Source organism: Megalops cyprinoides, chromosome 6, assembly GCF_013368585.1.
Source record: "Megalops cyprinoides isolate fMegCyp1 chromosome 6, fMegCyp1.pri, whole genome shotgun sequence".
Lineage (NCBI taxonomy): Eukaryota > Metazoa > Chordata > Actinopteri > Elopiformes > Megalopidae > Megalops > Megalops cyprinoides.
In genome coordinates this window covers 16,446,874-16,468,235 of record NC_050588.1, presented here as the reverse complement: position 1 = coordinate 16,468,235, position 21,362 = coordinate 16,446,874, and the positions used below count along the sequence as shown (strand labels likewise).

The window sequence follows — 21,362 nt, the reverse complement described above, 5'->3', positions numbered from 1 at the left end:
GGACTACCATGGAATATTCATACTTCTGCAGATGATTTTGCTGCAGGTGCTCACAGTAAAATGTGTCTGTATACAAGGGTACACTTGGGTGCAAAATCAAACAACCAAAGCACAGGAAAATCTGAAAGGTCGCTTCCTGCAGGCCAACCTAAAAATACTACACAGTGTGACTGCAGCGCAGCCCAACCCGTTTAATGCCGGGTTTCACGTGTGCTAATTGGTGTTTCATGGACCATTCTGATTTCTTGTGGCATTTAAATGGCATTTTTGTGCATTTGCTCTGACTGAGGGGTTCACATAAACATGATGGAAAGGGAGAGATGCATAAGGCATGCAGCCATAAATGAGCATGATGGTCAGATTATAAGCCTCTAAAAACCTTTTCTTTCTTCATGTTTTGTTCATTTTTGCTAAGGAATCATAGAGGGGGGGTCCATGTGGGCGATGTGGAGATGGAGAACATCTCTCTGAAGATGGAACGGCCGTTTTAGATGAATAATTGGCCCAGACAGTCTGTGCTTTCCATCAATATTCAATTTTCAAGCACTCACTGCTCATCCTCATTGAAAGCAGACATCTGCATGGGTCCATTATAATACATTCCATTTGATAACAATCAGAGTTTTGGCCAATGGACTGCTTTTTCAAATGTATGCTCATGACCCATGTGGTGCAGTGGCAAAAAATAAAAAATAAACCTCCAAAATGTGGGCATTGTGGGTTTCAACTGTTCAGATTGTATCTAAAATGATCGTCTGTGAGGTTAAGGATGATGTTGGCAATTCAGGAAAACAGGCAAACAAACATGTTTTTTATTCCCCCACTCAAAGGCCTTCATTTCAGGGCTAAAAATGCCCTGCCAAAATTCCCATAATCTATGGGAAAGCAAAGCCTGGATTTTGACAATAAACACATTTCTTTTTCTGCTGGGAAGCTCATGAAAGGTGGTGATAGGACAATTGGGTGTTTAAATTTGACAGTGATTCTACAGGGCCCATGCCCAGTGAACTGTTGTGCTACAGCCACACCTAATCTCAATGCCACCATTCCAACCAGTCACACATATCAGTTTCACTGACAGTTCATACTAATAGATTTGTCTGTCGTGTTTTGCCATTTACTCCCTATCAGCTGAATGTCAGAACTACCTGACATACCTCACTTCCTTTACAGATCATATACAATGTTCCCTTGCACTGTCTGAAGACAAGAAAGGCTGCAAATACAGTTTGTTTCTGCATGCGTGTGTGTGTGTGTGTGCGTGTGTGTGTGTGTGTGTGTGTGTGTGTGCGCGCATGCGTGCTTCATTAACCCTTACCTGCCACTTTCAGCAGGCTCTGGGAGGTGTGGGTGATGGGCGAGGTGACGCCTACAGGGGGGTTGCGGCTCTTTTTGAAGGTGCCCGGTTGCCCTAGGCTCTGCGGCTTCTTCAGCTCTGCCTTTCCAGCTGCGTCATCACCACCACCCTCCTGAGGGCGGGACTTCCTCCACTTGCTCGAGGAGTCCGTCTTCAGGCTGCCCGTGTCGTACCCGCCCCCCTCCGTCTTACGGTGGGGCCTGCCATCCTCGCTGTACCAGGACAGGCCGCTCTCAGCCAGGGAGCGCTTCTCGGCATCCGTGCGCAGCTGGGAACACAAAGCCCAGAATAAGTGTCTGGTTTGACATGTTACATATATGACAAGTGCATGTCAAACCAGACACTTACTCTGGTGACACATTCACAGAGGAATGCTGTGATCTTCAGCCCTGCACACTCTTGCGAACAGGTTAGAACCATTTCGGTTGTAGTTACACACACACCACCACAAATGAAAGTGAATTTTTGTAATTTCCTCATTCATGAGTAAGTCTGAGAAATAGCTGGCTGGAATTCCAGCCAACACAGGATATGAGCACAAAGCACAGGACAGACTCCAGACCTGTTCATATAAGAACTAAGATAAAAGAGCACATCTGGAATCCAAGCAGCAGAGTGTAGCAGAATTCTGCAGCAGAAGTACATGAGTACCTACATGAGTGTCCACTACAGATGGGTGACATCACTCAGTCACTCATACAAAAAAGTGTTATAGGTTCGCTTAGCTGGTGACCTTGATCTGCAGCTCAGCACGCTAATAGTATTTCTTTGTGTTCTCTGCAGATGGTGATGTCTGCAGTTCAAATCCTGCTGCAGACCATGCGCACTACCAGCGATGGCAGCAAGACTAATTTCTCCCAGCCACAGGGTCTCTTTCTGCACAAATTTCCGAGATGAGGTTTTGCTTCTGTGACCGTAAAATGATCAGAACCAAGACACAAATGCTGTTTAGTGTCTCTAAAATGCCCCTCCTCATACGAACAGCTCTGTGGGTAACTGTCTTTAATCAAAGATCATTGCACTAACTGTGATAAAGATCAACAAGATCAACAGAGAGCTTGCCATCCATCTTTTTAAGTCAGTAATCAGCAAGTAATAAGCACACTATACTCTATTGAGAAACACTTACAGCACAGAAATGTGGAGAAGCTCAAACTAATCGTCTTTGTTCTCAGCAAAATGTGTTATTGATGAAATCATTCAAAAAGGGCCAACAAAAATAGAAGTAGAAACTCAGTGTTACAGCAATGTCTCATCAGTGCACTACCCACAAAAGACTGTGTGAGCTTTGACTTTCATCAAGGGGAAAACTGTTTCTCACAAGCTCTTCACAAATATAATAGGCCTTGAATGAAAACAGACCACAGAGAAATCTGACTAATAGAAAATGAAATATGAAGTTTTATTTTATTTTATATGACGTGATGTTGTGATTTAATGAAGAGATATTTTGAACAGCAAGTAAAAGGATATGTTTAAAGGGTGGAAGTTTGAGGACTAAATCTGGGTTGCCTTCAATAAAACCAGTGACACTTCTTGCCAAAGGCACCAGTTGAATACCCATTCTGTGAGTGGTGTTTACCTTTGTAGATCCCCGGTATCACAAAACCAGATCCCTGAATTATATGGTAAATGCCTTGTTTATTAAAACCAACAGCCCCGGGGAAATGACGATATTCATTCCGGAATGTCCTGCCCAATCCTGCAGATCGGAACAGATACAGCATGGTTTGTCCTTAAATACATTTTTTTTCTGACCATTGATAATTTTCTTAAGTGACATTTCCTTCAACATTATTTTGGGATGGTCTTTGTTTCTTCAGGGACAGCAGGAATAGCAGCAGGATATCCAAATGATGCACGGCCAGCGCAGCTGCAGACCTGTAATGTCCTGTGTCGGCACAGCTATTCTTTGTGTCGTGCTCTGCAAATCGCATTCATCATATCCTACACTTGGGCACAGTTCCAGGTCCTTTCAGCGTGCCATCCACCTGTGTGTGCCAGTCCACTCTAGAAACGTCCCACTCTGTTACTGATCTGCGCAGCCCACAAGTTTTAAAAATGGCTGGCTTATATGTGTCTGAGCAATGTCCAAAGTGATATATGCCAAGTAACATTCACTTGTGAAAGATAATTAAGGATGTAATCCGCAGATGGAGTGTGCTTATGCTCTCAGCAGGTGAGAGGGATGGGTGGGACAGGTCCAACAAAAGGGGGCAGAAGGAGGTGGGGGCAGGTTTTGCTGACTTGCATCATTATCCCAGTAATCCGGTGCAGAGCTGCAGATGACACTTACAAGAGCCGCCCCCACCAGAAATGCCAAATCTCAGCCTCCTTCATCACCGGAAAAGAGGTTACCATGGCAGCACTGCGCCTCCTCTCAGGCAGACAGCATTAATTGTTTCCTACAGCACCAGAAAGGGACAGGTCGATCAAAGGTCCGACACTGTCTCCCTGATGGAAGCAGAGCATACCCTAACCTGCTTGTGTAATGCAGAGAGGTGTTTCAATTAGAACAACTGTCAGATTTCCCTAATTACACTTCTGTAGAATGAGATGAGCGCTGTGCAGACAATTGTTGGCTTGTGGCCACAGCTGCAGACAAACACGGCTGTTTTCAATACAGTGAGTAAAATATTAACAATAATATTAACACCCGGGGCAGTGTGTGGGGGGGGGGGGGGCTGTCTCAGTCCTCACTGGACATTGTCCATGAAAATCCATTTGACCACTTAACCACCTGATTCTACACCAATCATACAATTCACACAGTCTGCCCTGTTCAAAGCACCAATGCTTCAGAAAAGGCTAGGATTACAAGACGACATAAGGCAGGGTTTTAAACTTAAATGGACAATCATAACACTGACATTACTGGGCATTGCAGCCTGTAATACCATTAACTATGTCTTAAAAATCTAATAAAAACTAATAACATCTTTATAAAAGATGGCTTCTTATAAAACAGAGAATCATTCAAGATGTTTCGAGTGTAATAATGCAGCAGAGAATAAGTGTAGGAGATTGTGAATACATGAACAGAAAGCATCGAACACTGCTTAAATTGTACAGCTGTTTAAATCATCAGGTCCACCCTATGCTCCCAAGAGGTGAGAGGAAGCACATTGTTTATCTAGCCTCACTGATGTTTGACAAGCACAGATGCCTCTCTGGTTAAACCCATGTCTGCACCAGTGGGGTTGGTAAGGGGAGTCAACAACTCTTGTAGTTTTGCAGTAAGAATAGTTAGGGGTGACACTATAGTGTGAGAGACTAAGGTATAAGTTTGGCCTTTAAACTCATACTAAACACAGTGAATACATACTAAGCCTTTTTATCTCCATAATCATATTTTCTGAGCTGTCGGTACAATGCATGACGGACCCACTGTCACTCACCGCACTGGGCGTGGTGGGCAGAGAGTTGAGGGAGGAGCTGGCGTTGAAGTCCTCTGAGCTGAGGTTGTCCGAGCCGTCACTTAGGCCGCTGCTGATGGAGCTGCTCTCGTCCCAGCTAGAGGAGACAGAAGGGAGGGGGAGAGGTCATAAAAGTGCATTGTGGGAAAGCCAAACACCCAGCAGCACGGAAGAGGGGGGACCTTCACCACACCTTCACATCACCTTCCCTGGACTTTTGTAAACCCTTCTGTGCTACAGACGAAGGGTACATACTGCCAGCTGAGGCCACAAGTAAAACACAGGGAGAAAATTTCCTTCTTCAATCAAATAAACTTTTTATGCTTTGACCACTAGCTACAAGTAGAAGTACATTGACAGCCAGTTTGTTGGCAATCAGTTTGTTGAATTATACATGATGCAATTTAATTCGAAAGGCAACACTCGAAAGGCAAACTTAGTTCTTGAGTGCCACACTAAGCTCAAAGTGATCAGGCAAGGTTGCATTTATTTTCCTCTTACGAAGGAAATTTCTATTTGAGATAGTCATTGAATATTGCCTAACACCATCTACAATGCCATACATCAAAGGTACAGTTGCACATCAAGCACATTCCCAGGGGGTTCTATTTGTAGAGCAGATCTGGCATACACTTCATCTTACAGCGGATGACATGCACAAATCACAAGCCAGCTCATATTTCACTGCACATATGGATCCCGCTGCTCCAGGATGCACAGTGTGAGATTCTCGCACGACAAACCGGACGACCTGCCCACACACTACATCCTGAGGTGATACCATTCACCTCCATCTCACATCCTCTGCAAAAATCAATAGCACCACCTTGCCAGCCTGCCATCATCAGCTGGTGAATGCACTATTTTCACAAAGTCCAACCATTTCTGCACTGTTAAGGCTCATGTCAAATGCATGGCTACAAAAAAAAAACTAAAATACCTCCATCTACATTTAACCATGCCACTTTTTTGCATTCTTGAGTCACACAAAAAGAATACGCAGTAATATGGCAAGTAGACTTTCTAAAGTGACACCAACCTGACAATAATTAGGCAGCATGAAGCAGAAGGATGGAAACAGGGTTGGGAAAGGGTCAGTCTACCTCAAGTTCGTGCTCGCCCGTCTGTTTTAGTAAAGAGTGCCAGACTATTGCGAAGGGAGCTTGGCATCTCTGCCTCGGAGCACCGTGGGATACGATGGAGCGTCCGGTAAGCTTACATCTGCTGGTACTTTCAGTCATCGGCGTGACCACAGTACTAGTCCTTCGTACAACACCTAAAACTTGTTCAAAAGAATGGTGCTGTCAGGCTGGCGTGTTGGCACGCAGAAGGTAACAGAAAGACTTTCAGCGACAGGGATGCTTTTGTGTTTTTTATTTATTTGTTTTTTTTTAACGTGACACACTCCTAAATCATATGGGACAAGTGAGAGCCGGCTGACAGCTCCAGTTGGTCAGAGACCCGACTTGCGTGAGCCCAGAAAGCCGGGTAGAGGAAATCGTGGTGACAGCCACCCTTGGGGACCGCAGCCTGCCTTTTCCGCCAGGCTTCGTCCTCTTGGGACAGACGCTAGCACACAGCGTCTTAGCTGATGGGGAGATGTTCGGGTGGGTGACTGCGCAGGTCACACTGACGCCTGAAGTGGTTTGTCAAAAGAACGGTGATGGATACATGGCCTTGAAAAAACAGAAGACATTTAAAATGTATAATACACTAAAAGATTAAAGAGGGGTTTGCGTTAATGTTTCTGGGTGTGGTGTGAGGAGGGCTTTAATCTTGATGTGAAGTGGGTGAGGCATTCTGTTGGCACAGACAGAGGCATTATGAGTCTGATTGTCACTGCATGATGAGGAAAGCCACCAGCAATGCCTCACACAGAGGTGCTGCCAAACATCAGGCAAACAAATCGAATTCACTTTCATGTGGGTTTGATTTCCTGCCAATCAACATGCTTAAATACACAGGATGCTTCACTGTGCTGATTTCATTACTACAACGTTTGCTTCTGCCTTGAAAAGGGGTGAAACCATATCTGAGCTTTGAAATCCCGTCTGATATGCAATGACACTATTCCCCTGTTTCATCTCATAAACTCTTGTAATTCCTCACCAAATCAAAATCTGAAAGTAAACTCTGTGGGACAAAAAACGCTTCCATTACTTCACGGTTCACTGGTCTGTCCTCATCAGCATCCAATGACAGTGCTTTGTTGCTTTCGTGGTGAGAAGAAGCTGGGTCCATTTTGGTTCCATCTTGCATTATGTGTTGGGAGTTCCTATCATAGCTTGGCAATTGAACTTGAGCTCATTTCTGCATGATCAGGGTCAGGGCTGGAGCTGTCTCTCGTGCAGAAAAACAGCTAAGACAATCTGAAATAATATTTCCACCTCCTCTCTGCAGGACTTCAGCAGTCCCAAAAATAAATGGTACACCCTCATGACTCACACCTTAACAAGTCTCAGCTTGAGAGCAACCTCAAATAACAAGGCAAGAGAACATACCCTCTGCTAAATGGTGTGGAGCAATATGTAATTATATGATAACATTTTTATTTTCATGTATGTCATTCAGCTCATCGTAGCCCATAACCATTGGTCAGTATTTATAGTATTTTTATCATTTTACTTTTATCTCCATGGAATGAGGTGATTTCCTTTTTGCAATATGAAACCACTACCTTCTAACAGTTCTCTTAAAGTCACAGCAAAGGAGTGGCTTGACCCTTTTTAGAAATTGGTTGTTTGATTTACAACCTCAGGAAGACCTGATGCAATCTCTATACAACAGCAAAAAAAAAAAACAATCTCATCTCACTGGTAGCTGTAAGACCAGCATTAAAAAAAAGCTGAAATGAGTCATGATATGGTAGTTAAACTGGAATTGCACAATTCAAACATGACCTACTCACACTGTGGCACTTTGAAGCTAACCCATCAATGCTTTCCTATGATTCAGTGGTGCTATGGAGCTGTATGGAATCATGTGCAGGTGTGTGGGACTTGGTCAGAGTCCCAGAGTGACAGGCTTTCGACTAACCACTCAGTTATGTCTTCCTGTTTTGCAGAGCATGTCGGGAATGTTAGACCAAGAAGGTAATTTTGTTGATCGAGAGGTTCCATGTGATAGCTTTGTCCCATTTTGACCATCCTGGCAATTATGGTCAAAGTACAGTCCTCCTGCCACTGGTGAAGTTCCCATCTGAATCACCACCCATTATGCAATGTAAAAATGCCATGATGCTTTAATTGGACTTTGCAGCATCTCATAGCAGAGTAAACCCCAGCAAGTCATTGAATCTCCAGTTTAGACTGGATGAGGAAAACAGGCCTTCACTCTAGCATGTGCTTGATCTGGAATTATGATAACCTCATTTGTGACTGTTTATATGATATACTGTATTAAAGGCCTTTAATACAAATGGGGGTCTATGATCCATAAGGCAGCAGTACATAGACAGTCATGATAAACAGTACCATACAAACAAACCTTTATGTAGATTGTACAGTATTTCACAGGATGTCCTGTGTCTTAATTCAGTGCACGTTTAGAAACCTTACCATGGACAAATCCAATCTGGCCTGGCCCACAATCAGGTTTCTGAGAGGATGGCAACACGCAAGGTGTTCAGATTCACCCCGACGATAGACAATACTGCAGTTTGCATGAGCTGATTCATAACAAAGTGTTATCAGACAACACTGCTGCCAGTGGGCTGATTCACTCACTAGCCTTTTGAGCACAAGTTTAAGAAAAAAGGCACCAATATCTCCAACCGTTCATTTCTCAGCCGGGGAGAAATCAAAGGAGAGCGAGAGCTTGGCGATGCCTATCTGTCTGTGCTGGGAAGAAAATGTAAATGCAAATGAACTATAATGTAGCATATTCATTCATTGCTAACAATCTGACATATCAAAAAGACTAAAACAATTGGATGCATACAGATCAACTAGTGTCAACGCAGCGAAAATCACACGCGCGGGTTTGAAAATGGGATGTGCTGAGTCACTCTGCAGTTCACATTCTCTTTCTCCTTTCTCCACTGCTCTTGATCTGCCCTTTGTGCTTTCAAACTCAACAATCAGCAGACAGATGGGACAGGGAATTATACCAGCAAAACTTAGGTGAGAAAAAATGGCAAGCGAAAGGCTTTTTATTTATTTGTTTTTTTTTAACGTGACACACTCCTAAATCATATGGGACAAGTGAGAGCCGGCTGACAGCTCCAGTCGGTCAGAGACTGCGACGGGAGAAAAAGCAAGTTAATGACAAACAAAAAGAGCCCCGAAAGGACCATGCACACATTTATGTCTTGAGGTTACTGAGTGAAAAGAAAATTCAGATAAACATTGCTCAGATAATTGGCACAGCGCTGGTAATTTTGTGACACACTGGGCTGCGCGTTTGTTTTGATGGCTTTGGATGTCCGCCCATCACTCCACAACAGCAACACGCTACCTCCCCAGTCCACAGTGTGTCACAACGGTGCCACACATTCAAAGATTCGTCCCTGCATAGCAATTACTGCAGTGACACCCTTCCAAACATTAGCTTTAATTATGCAACTGCTGGGCTGCCATGTCACACAGCTGCCGTGTTCAGAATGTGCTGCTCAGAAGCCATTCAGCTTTAAGCCAAAGACAGAGAGCGTTATCGCATGGGATCTGTCCCACTGGCGACAAGCAGTACACCAGAAGCAGTTCAAAATTAAAGGAAGGAACATGTCCATATATGCCCATGTAAATTTATGAAACTGATAAAATTAAAGACAGAATAATTCTTGGAATAACGGTGGCTTTCGGGTTCAATAAGACATCTTATAAAGAAAGCAATAGAGTAGAACTTTGGAGTCTTTGGATGACTGTGATCCTGTCACATCATAACGATGACACATAATCAAACACGTTAATATAATTAAATCATGGAGAAAACAAGCAAACAAACAAACCAAATGAATAATCCCACACCTGTCCACATCTCATCCCAGGATAATTATAGGTGCAGTGCCCAGCCATCCATCATGATTTTTAAAGAACGAAATTCAACAAACAGACCAGCTAATGCCTTAATCTGTGAGAACAAAGCCTCACGCCCCGACTGCCTTGACCAATAAATGCTCTCTGCAGGTGCAGAGGAGAGCAGTCTCCATGGTGATTGACCACCAGCCAATGAAAATTCACATCTGCTATTTCTACCTTCAAATGCACCTGCTGTTGTTCCCAACGCAAATCCACCACTGGGAAAGTCTTGGGCTTTTCTGAGAAAGCCCAGGAAGAACAACCTACCTGGTGCGTGGCTTGAACCTTTGAGCTAGAAAGCTTCACCAGGTTTGTTCTTCACAGACTGGGTGGGTTGCAGGCCACAGCCCTGTGAAGCTCTCAGGACAGGCCCCCCAGACATTGCTCCAGACATTCATGGGCCCAGCCCAAGGGCACCCAATGACAAAAGTGGGCATTGGCTTCTCACTACTCGTTTGTGCACTCATACATTGACAAAAATACATACAAAACACTCACTTTAACTGACTTTACTAGTCTATGTCTATGAAGACTTTAGTACCTTTGGCACTTGCACTCTGCATATGTATACAAGTGCTTTTGCATCCTGTAGAGTCCAGAGTGATCTAATATCTGGGCAATCTGTTCCCCGAGGCTGAGCCGGGGAGGCAGTCTAGCGCCACATATTGTGGTCCATCTGTCCTGCTGGGCATCGCTGCCCACCCCCACCTTTCCACTGTCTGATGGAGCCTCAGGAGCTATACGTACCAAATGAACCACGGCACTTGGCGTGCGTGGCACACATGTCAGTGGCAGCTATAAACCACAGGATCATCCCGACTGCTGCTCATGTCCTGTCCTCCGTCTATTGTGTGTGTGTGTGTTTGTGTCAATTCTGCTTAGAGGGGAAAGAAATGAAACGGACGTGCTGATGGGACTGAAGTCTGAAAGCCAAGATTTATGTCGCAAGGACAGCACTTGTGGTCACCCCTTACATATGCAATATACCGGAGTCATCACTATGCTTGATCCATTTACCTCCAATGGAAAAAAAGAAGGCATTAAAACTAAACGGAAGGGCTTTATTTTCCACATTGAGATAAAAGACAAAGAATCTGTCGCACCATCATGTTATCACTGATCACTTTATTAACCTCAGTGATACATGTAGGAAGAAGACATCAGTCCAGGTGTAAATTGAATTTAGTAATAATCTGTTTTTTAAATTTTAATATATAATTTTAATATATATCTTACATAGATAAAGGTGAACTTCACATGCCTTACACCCGTGATGCAGGATATTTCTTGCAATAATTCCTGGATGCTATGTTATGTTTGCTATGTTTCGACATTTTGGACAATGCTATGCTTCCAACTTTGTGGCAACAGTTTGGGGAAGGCCGTTTTCTATTCCGACATGACTGTGCCCCAGTGCACAAAGCAAGGACTATAAAGACATGGTTTGATGAGTTCGGTGTGGAAGAACTTGACTGGCCCGCACAGAGCCCTGACCTCAACCCCATCAAGGACCTTTGGGATGAACTGGAACGGAGATTGCGAACCAGGCCTTCTCATCCAACATCAGTGCCTGACCTCATAAATGCTCTAGATGAGTTCGTTTATACAGAAAATATCAGTGCTATAGTTACATGGATGCTGTATTCAAAGCACTTCACTGGGAAGGTTGATAGCCTTATTTTGTCATTTGTTTATATGTCATTACTGTTGTCCCATTTGCTCAACTTTTCATTCCATTTTATTAGATGTACTATGCACTCTGGATAAGAGCCTCTGCTTAATGACAATAATGTAACAATTTTATGTGATTGTTAACCTTTTGTTTTTGATCACCCCGGCAATCATTCCTGAAACAATAATTATCTTTTAAAAAATCAAAGATTTGCTCATGCAGTGACACTTAAACTGATCCTTACTCACAATGAGTAGATTTCTTTGTGAGAACAGATTTACATTTGTTTGGCTATGTGAAGGCTATGATCAGTCTAACAATGGGCAAACTTTTTTGTTAACATCCACAGCAAGGTAATCTTCTTATTCAAAGGGAATTACTGAGGATTAATTATGGGGGTGAAGTAATGGCTCTGTAATTAGTAGTGATGCGGTCTGTCCGCAGGATTACGCCCGACTGAGTGATGGGGGCTCCAACTGGAGCGTGATGTGTGGTGGTAACGGTGCTGCAGAAGGACCTCAGACAGACTGGGAGCTGGAGCCAACCACAGAGGGCAGAACCGCTCCGTGCCTGACGCCGATCTGAGTGGCACTTCTCTTAATCACAACTGTCATCTCACCGCTGGGGAAACTCATTCCAACAGTGCTGATTACACTGAGAATTCAGCGCTGTTGAAAGTTTAAGAACCATTAGGTGACTACTTGGCATGGCACCGTATGAGAAACTGTGTACCGGGGAGCCCGGCTAAACCGATTCTGAGCGTAAGTGTAATTTAAACTGACCGCAGCTCCTGCTGACTCCGATGAAACACAGGGTCTACCTCTGGCTGCCAGCTCTTGAGTCAACAGTAGCACCACCCTGTAGCTTACTCCTGCTAGACAGCTGAAACTATGCTGGATTTGTACTCAGATGGGACACCTCCTGGAAAAAACAGACTGCTACAAGAAGTGATGTTTGGTAGGCCAGATAGGGCCAGTCTTCTCTCTACACTAAACAGTGAGTGTTTTGGCTACATTCTCAAAATGGCAAAATGAACCACTTACTCTCCATGTGCTGGTAGAAGGTGTGGTCACTCAGGTAGATGCAATACATTGTTGGCGGCTGTTACCTCTCCCTCAATGTAAACTGCTTTGAGACCAGTCAAAGACACAATATAAATGCATTATGATGATAATGACAATGACGGCGCCGATGATGACGATTATTGTTATCACACGCTATCCTAGATATTCTGACCACATAAGGCATGCAACCCAACACTGCAGGACAGAGTCACCCCCAACAGCCTAAAAAAAAACTCTTTCATCTTTATATTTGTCCTTATCATCATTATAAGATTTTTTCCTCCTGTCCCCAAACGTTGGATAAGAAATATGAAAGCCATCTCAGATATTGACAATAAAGACCATTTTAACCTTCATGTGATTAAAAAAATTCTATGACCCAGTTATGCTCATTATATTTGCTCAGATGCTGGGATAAAGACTGTTGCTGATGTTGTGTTTCATGAGGAATTTGGTTGTTCCGCAACATTAGGGGTAAAACGCATACCTCGCCTCCTTGTGAAATGAATGCTGCAGAGCTGCAGCAAAGGCAATGGTGAAGGTACCTCAAAATATCCCATGTCATCATTCCAAGATAAGCATTTCTTCCAATAAGCTTATTGACAAAACTGCACATCTACAAAAGTAAGCACGCCAATTTCTTTGGTACCAAGGGATTCTGCAGCATGTCTTAGTCCTGCATAAAACCTTCAGTAATTTCATCTGAAGCATTTCCAACACTTTTCAAAGGCTCCCCAGGATTATCTTTTAATGTTGCATGTACTGCTAAAAAGTGTTCCATGATACATACGTAAATAATCCCTTCCAAGATAACAGTACACCTCTGCATATACAACACTGACTGCAGTTTGGGTCTTTTTTAAATGTTGTTTTTCTTGATGACTTAGTAATATTAAAAGACTATGATTGTGGTTTTCAGAGCCATCAGAACCATTCTCTATAAATATGGCTGCAACTGATGACCAATCAGTAAGTTTCCGTCAAGTAAGTTTTTTTTAATCTTAAATTATGAGACAAACAGTGACATTTTATTCATGGAAAATTCCACTGAGAAAACAAATAAATTAGCCTAGACTTATGGCCAGCATTGCTGTATACATGGATTTACAATATGTTCATAAATTTCTAACACATTAATGAAACAACAAAACCTATCAGATATATTACACCACATACTAATTCTGCTAAAAGTTTTATTATTCAGAAGTGACAATTTTATTGGCTGTCACCACTAACCTACAACACACTTCAGAGAAATTTGCAAACAGTTCTGTCCTCAGTAAACGATGATTTGGGAGCGCCAAATGAATTCCCTCAAACGTTGGTTGTGTGAGCAATATTGTCACATCAAGATGGCCTGCAGATTCCCAATTCTGTGTATCTGAGCTTCACATACTGAACAGGATATGTCAATACAGGGTCTAGTATAGCATTTAACAATGCAGTAATACTCTCAAGGGTTAACATATAAGCTTTACAGAGTTCTGCATATGGCTGGATGAAAATCTGTGTCTTCAACCTTGTGGCCTTTCGAGGCTGGGTGGTACACCATGCAAACTTCGCAGGCTGTTAAACCCATTCATTTGGGTTAAAACTCATACTTCCTGCCTCGTGTCCCAAAGGATGTTAGTCGAACCAAATCGGGCATCTGAAACCACCGGCCACACACATTTTACTCAATTAGAGGAAACACTTTTGAATTCCTCAACAAGATAAAAAAGTTATTGGCAGAATAGCTTTAGCAGATTAGGCTTATTATACATGGTAAAGAGTATTCAATTAAACAGTTCTCTAGCAGGAAATGGCCGCAGTAGGTGTAAAGAGGTCACCTTAAATGAAACCTCCAGAGCCGCCAGGTTCTAACAGCATTCAGGGCACTAATGTTGTGTCGCTCTTCCACGCTCTCCACAGCAAAAAAAGGCTGTCCTATAATCACAGAGGTTTCTGTGCTCTTAATTCACTCCAGCACTCACAATACAAGTAGGGCTGAAATCTGAGACGCTCCCGTGGGCGCGATGTGTTGAGGCGGGCCTCGACGTCCACAAACAAACTGCCCTCATCAGGGGCCACACTTAAATGATGAAGGGGAGGCCAGCTTTAATAGCCTGTCAATGAGGCCTGGAGAATCACACGCCAGGGAGCGGGGAAGCGGAGGGGCCCCACACACTTCCCCCCTGGAGCGTCTGCCTTTCAGCTTGTACAGTACCTCCAAAACCATGACAAGGGGCTGGGAAAGTGGGGGGAAACTCTATCACCAGAGGGGGGACGTGTGGCTAACACAAGGTTCCTGTTTTCTGTGGCCGTGTTCCAGCCAATGGAATGACGGATGATTTGTGCATGCATGCTTGCTATCATTTGAATCTCTGACTCTGAGAAAATGTTGTGGTTTGAACTGGGGAGAGAGAGGAGAAGGGGGGACCCCTGTATGGTCCACACCCCTGAAAGGCAGCTGTGAGGGAAAGAGGTGGTCTGGGGGTCTCCTCTTGCCTGGGCCAGCCTTTCGATACAGCTGCTTCAAACAGCTGCATGACTCACTTTGTACATAATAACAGACAGCTGAGAAAGAAATTAGGGAAAGTAAAGCTAGAAATGACAGAAATAAGTACAAGACATTTTGGAGGACAGGGAAAGTTGTTTCACCATCAATATGCTTTTAAATTTTTTAAATGCTGGCTGACAGTTATAGCATGTGCGATGAGCACAAACAAGCCCCTCAGCATTATGGGTAGTCAAGAAAAAGGGCTCTGTTTTGGGACATGATTCATCAATGCATGTATAAGTCATGCACCACTGTGCATACCAATGATCACAATGATGTATTATAATCTTGCATTGCACATTTTTTACTTAAAAAGCAGTAATGGAAATCCCTTGTGTTTCCAAATGTGTAGTAAACGAAAACTTATCTTCAGGTGAATCCAGAAAAGAAAAACTTGAATGGAAATACAAATTTTAAACTAAAGTGCTTACACTGGTACAAAGCATTCAAGGAGGCTATTCAAACAGTACAGTAAGCATTCAAGTGATTCTAAAAATAAATACTTGAAAAATGAACATTGGCAGCAGGCGATACTTGTCCTGCTCAGAGGTAATACTTTGACATCTTTGAAGAAATGGAGCAGTGCCCCTTGTCTTTGAAGTCCATCATCTGGCTAGTAGTCAAGTTTAATAAGCATATGGAGCAGTCACCTAATAAAAACACAGGACCTCCTCTGTTTAAAAAAAAAAGCCTTCCCGGTGGGGAATTGGAAAGCATTTAACTAGCAGCTGGTGTTCCTCTTCAACTTTCCTCAAACCATGACAAAGGTACTACTCTCCATGATATAGACTGAGAACCTGAGACCAAAAGGTATAGTGTCCCTGATGCCCCATATTGCATAGGTTCCCTTGAAATATCTTTCTTAGGCCACAGCAATGGACCCTGTTCGTTTAATGACTTGCTATGACCCCAATAAGAATAATACTCTGACAGATGGAAACTCTTTACCAGACATGTCTTAAAGCATCACCTTGCATTCAGAATATACCTCTTTTAAATCCTAGAGCTGGAACCAGGAACCCGCTAGGCTCATGTTGCGTGTGGTTTTCCACCTCATCGTTTCTGTTATACTAATTCATGTGGGCTCAACCCGCTAACATTACACGGGCTGGCTACATACAACAGGGCTGTGGGTGGAGGCACTTAGCCGCTAAACAAAGTTGCTTCTGTTGGTGTCAGTTCTTAAAAAGTGGGAGAGGCTTAAATTGGGACCGCAGATAAAGTCCAGGCAGTCGTCTCAATCTGGGCAGGTACATCCAGCATTATTTGGTGTGACAACTACCGCTCTAGGTGTGTGTAGTGTGGCTAAAAACACGACTGCCGTATCTAAAGTCAGCTAGCTTTGGCTCAAACCAGTGGTGATCTTATTTCAGCTCTCCAGAGGAAAAGGGGTGTTTGGAACTTGGCCTCCAGTGCATCTTTTCTAAGGTTGTGACTACATTTGCTTTGAAGGGACATTCAAAAGGTCTCCTGTCTTCTGTTTGCAAATAACAAACCATCGTTCACTTCAAAGAGGGACACAGGCAAGTTGCTTTGATATAAAACGTGCTTCACAATCTGATTAACCCCCTGCATCACATAGCAAAGGAGTGATGCCCCATTTGTCATGATAAATTGAGTGAGAACACCAAGCCATGTTTGTTTGCATTGTTGTTTTTCTCCACCACTAAAAGTGGTTAAATATCTAGCCAATCATATTTAACTTGTAGCGCACAATACTAGGGTGTATGACACATTTTCTCAGGTATTAAATAAATAAGAAATAAGTAGTCACTCATTTTAGCAATGGACATCTGCCTATAGATCCCCCTGAGCTACTTTTTGTTGTTTACATTCCGAAATCTGGGCAGACATAGAAGAGGATATTCACTACACAGTGAATATAAAAGACAACAGAAACATTGATTACATACACTGGTGAAATCATTGAATTCAGCTTTGACTGTAAATGGATGACATGCAAATGGATGATTCTCAAGTAAAAATTAAACCTACCACAGGTGCAATCTCTTGGTCTGAAGGCAGTGTCACATGCAAACTCATACTCAAACTCAACTCATACTCAAACTCATACTGCAACGCTGTATGTGAACACACACACACACAAGTCTGAAGAAAATAAGATTAGGAGTCTGGCTCCAAGTTGGTCCTTGGACAAAACTGGGTAAAAGGTGCTGATGATGTCAAATTGTGCAGGGCAACATTTGGTTGCAGACATGACTCCATGACAACCTGAGACATCGCTGTCTTCTGACAGTGTGAACACAAACATCTGCAGTCTACAGAGCAAAACTACACCAACATTCCCTTTACACACAGATGATAAAGGCTTTCCAGGCAAAGCTTTGATCTTGCGTAAGACATGCTAAGTTCAGATTGCACTGAAACAATCAGACTCATTGAAGGATTTCATGATTGCACCCACTGATAGGCAAGACAAACAGTTCTTATGACACATTTTAGTACCAAACAACCAAACAAAAAAGAAAATGAACAGCAATGGCTTTTGTCAGACCATTTCACCAACAGGAGCTGCTAGGACCTGTGTAAATTTTAACAAGGCCTGACAACTCCCCCCCAGCACAAACCTGTCCCAAACCAGACTATAAAGCAGTGGGTGACACAAGCCTCTAGTAACACTTAACAACCACTTACAAACATGTCCCTTTCTAGAACAGCCTTTTTTCACAATATAAATGACAGTATGCAGGTATCTAGAATCTCTTCATGTAAAACATGAATAATTGCATGCATAATTTGACCATGTGGACGGTGTCACGAAAGGAATCCTGTGTCTCGACTATGATTAAAAGTACGCACAATTCCAGAACATACTCTCTTGAATTTATCACAACTACAACACCCTTAAACATCTGTTCCATAGTTCTTCTAAAATCATAGTTTAGTCCACAGACACGCTGAATGGCAAGACATTTGTATATGTCTAAGGACAGTGCATGACACCAAATCTCAATTCACAAAGAATTGTAAAAAAAAAAAGTGATAACTCTTTATCCAATGATAAGTATGGCCCCATTCACATTTGCCTATATGTAATTACTGAAGGCTAAGTGCTGACAAGACATGCTGCAGCTTAAGAAAACGGATAAAAGCGTACACTGGCAGCTCTGAGGGAACACTCTACGCCTACCCAGCAACGTTTGCGTTCAGCATCACTGGTGGTTTCACAGTGCTAAGGGGCCATCTGACCAATACAATAAACAACAATAAAACAGCACAAGACACTCCAAGGTCAGTCAGAATTCACAGCTCCCTCCCCCATAGCTTTTCATATGTGTTTTTTTTTTTTTTTTTTTTCACAAATCTTAACCACACTACCCTAAATATGTCTGTAATGGGCTGAAGGGAGGAGAACCCATAAGAAACACTTCACACACAGTGACTCTGGGGGCACATTCCTGAGGTGGGGCACTTTATGTGTCCCCTGTTGGTCAGCTGCGGCCGTTGAGGCACTGCCACAACCCGCAGTTCATTCACAGAACCCAGGGGAGGAATCAACAGAGTGACTGAAGGCTGCTTGCCTAATCTCCCATGTTATCATGCTCTGTGGCGAGTGGTAGGTGCCTCCCTTTCACAGCCCTGACCATGTGCCATTGTCTTCAACTCTCCAGGACCTCCTGAGTGTAGTTTGTTTTGGAGGACCGCACCCTTCAATCTGCCTGATTTTTGCTTTCTTACTCAGTAAAAATAGACGTTTGCTAAAATACAGCGGTGCTATTTGAATATCCTTCACCCAAGCCAGTAGAAGGCATGCATCTTCATAATCCCTTACAAAGGAGAGATATATTTATGTCAGGGAAAACTGAGTTAGCTTTTGATTACAAAGGGAATTAACCACATAAGGATGACATGAAACTTCGAGCAGCTCAACTTCTGAAGTCAAGTGGGTAATTAACATCTCATTATATCACTGCGTATAGCCCCCCTGAACAGGGACTAAAAAGTCTCCCACCCTCCCCTAAACCATTTCATATGCCCCACCCCTTCCATTCAAACATGCTTCTTTCAAACAACATCCACTGTGCCGCGAACTGCGCACTTCTAAATAACGTTACTGTCTTTCATTCTCCTCTACCTGTAATTACTGTGTACAGTAGCATGTCCACAGATTTATCAATGAAGACTCAAAAAAGACAGCACGACTGCGTTACATCTATTCAATGTTCTTGTAAAACATAATGCATGGATATTTTCAAGTCACCCCAAATGGATTATGTGCCTCTGTAAAATATTAAGCAAATAATTACAAATTTGTAAGTTTTACAAATTAAATGCTAACGATTGTATATGTATTGGTCCTCTCATTCGCTACTCCACTTCACCCTTGTCATTACCAAGCGGTGATGAACACGCAACTAAGACAAGCTATCAATTCGGTATCGTCAAGAATATAACTAATAGCTAATCCTTAATACCTAAAAAACACTTAACGTCGCACAATATCATACAATTAGAGAACGTATTGCTATATTGAAGAAAGAGGATTCGTGCATCCCTTCAGTAGCTGGTTTACAGAACGAATTCATTTTCCTTATAGTTAACACACCTAAATGCTCCATAATGCAGTATAACTGCAGTATCGATTTCCTCTCATGCTTATTTTCATGTAAATGGCGCCAGGAAAAAACAGGTAACGGTACGCCCTACAGCCCATTTCATATGAACACGCGTGAACCGCTGGCAGATCGCATGAACCAGGCATCCTATGCGCTCTTACCTTGAAATAAAGTGCATTGTCCTTCCCACTCGCTGAGCCGGCAGCTGCAGCGATTTTCCATTGAGAACGCGTCCGCTCATCCTCTCGATGATGTGTTAATTCAAAGCATAATAATGTATACAGGTACCAATCCCACGTTTCTTCCCTCTTTTAACAACCGCTGCTATTGAGGTGGATTTCATTTACATTCGAAGGTTCTGCCTGCAGAAAGCCGCAGCCCACTTGCCCACATGGAGAGAGAAGAGACACGCATGGGCAACACCCCCCAAAATCTACCCCTCCACCCTCCCTCCTGATCGGAACCAGCTGGAATTTTTTAATGCTCCTAAAGCGGTCGCGAGGAACCCACAAAATGCACACGCGGAGTCATCACATTTCCTGCGCGAGAAACATCATACATCGCTTTCGTATATTCGAAACCGTAACAAAGGACCATGTACTTTCGTCATTTAGCTTTTCTACGCATTCAAATGCCGAGATGGAAATTATTATATCTGCATCACGGCATCAATCCTTTTCTTGGCATTTTGAACGATTCCACAACTATTTAACATTTCATGTGATGTAACCTATATGCACATTGGAAAGAAAGAACAGAAAAATAAAGCAGATTTTATGCAAATCCTCTACATAGCCATTTTTGAATTCTGAAAACTTTACTGTGACCCGTCAAGGGCATCCGTATGATGGACTCGGAGGCAAGTGTTGACATTTGAAATGGGAGGGAATCGTGAATAATGCTTGTCAAAGAAAGATTGACAAGAATTATTAACAAAGAGACAAAGAGAAGATTCTTCCCAAACCTTGGCCACCAGGCCGGCAGGTGGGGGCAGAAGAAACATACGGGGGGCGTGGCTGATCTCAGTGCCGGATCTGTCTCAGTGGAAAATTGATACGCCCAATAGATGCATCCAAAGACCCCTTTATGAACAAGACAATCTACTCTGGTTGTAATACATCAGGAGGTATAGAAACCTACAGCACGCAGCCCTTTTCAAGACAATTATAATAAGTATACTTATTTTGCTGTGCATGTGCAATATTTTTCTTTCTGAACCACATATTTTACATGGCATGGATTTTTGGCTTCTCTTTGAAAATAAAAAAGAAATAATAATAATAATAGTAACAACACCAGTATAATAATAATAATAATAATAATAATAATAATAATAATAAATCATTCCCTCTGATCATAGCAAACTCTCCAGTCTGATTAGCCCCCCCCCCCCCCCCCCCCCCAAAATCATACCCAAATCAACTCATCCTTGAAATCGCCATGCTGTTCTAAGTAGTCAGCACTCCTTCTGTTGCTAGAGCTACAGGAAATGACCAGCCTCCTTGCCCATCCCTCAATCGCTGTGTCACCCTGGACGCACCGCATTGTGCTCACCTCGGCTAACCCTGTGAGACCGAGAATCAGCCCAATGGAACAATACGTTTCGGAGCAGACAAAGGGCCTGTCATTAACCTCTCCACACCATCAAAAACATCTTTAAATGACCCTGGCTCGCTCCCACTGATCTATGGCGAGACAGCAGAACGTACTTCCGAGGACACA

At 43.0% G+C, this 21,362-nt stretch overlaps 1 protein-coding gene across 2 annotated transcripts in view; it reads right to left on the bottom strand.

Moving 5' to 3' along the window:
• The window catches only part of LOC118778820 (neuron navigator 1-like), an 84,951-nt gene that overhangs the window by 25,844 nt on the left and 37,745 nt on the right, over window positions 1-21,362 (bottom strand). The window contains exons 1-3 of one of the 2 annotated variants that reach the window (XM_036530566.1): window positions 19,802-19,988; window positions 4,756-4,870; window positions 1,319-1,625 (exon numbers count right to left, since the gene is read on the bottom strand). In XM_036530566.1, the coding sequence (XP_036386459.1) occupies window positions 1,319-1,625; window positions 4,756-4,870; window positions 19,802-19,881 (502 nt within the window). In that variant the 5' untranslated portion in view covers window positions 19,882-19,988. Of the gene's footprint in view, window positions 1-1,318; window positions 1,626-4,755; window positions 4,871-19,801; window positions 19,989-21,362 lie in introns of those variants that run through there. The other variant, XM_036530565.1, reaches the window with a different exon arrangement.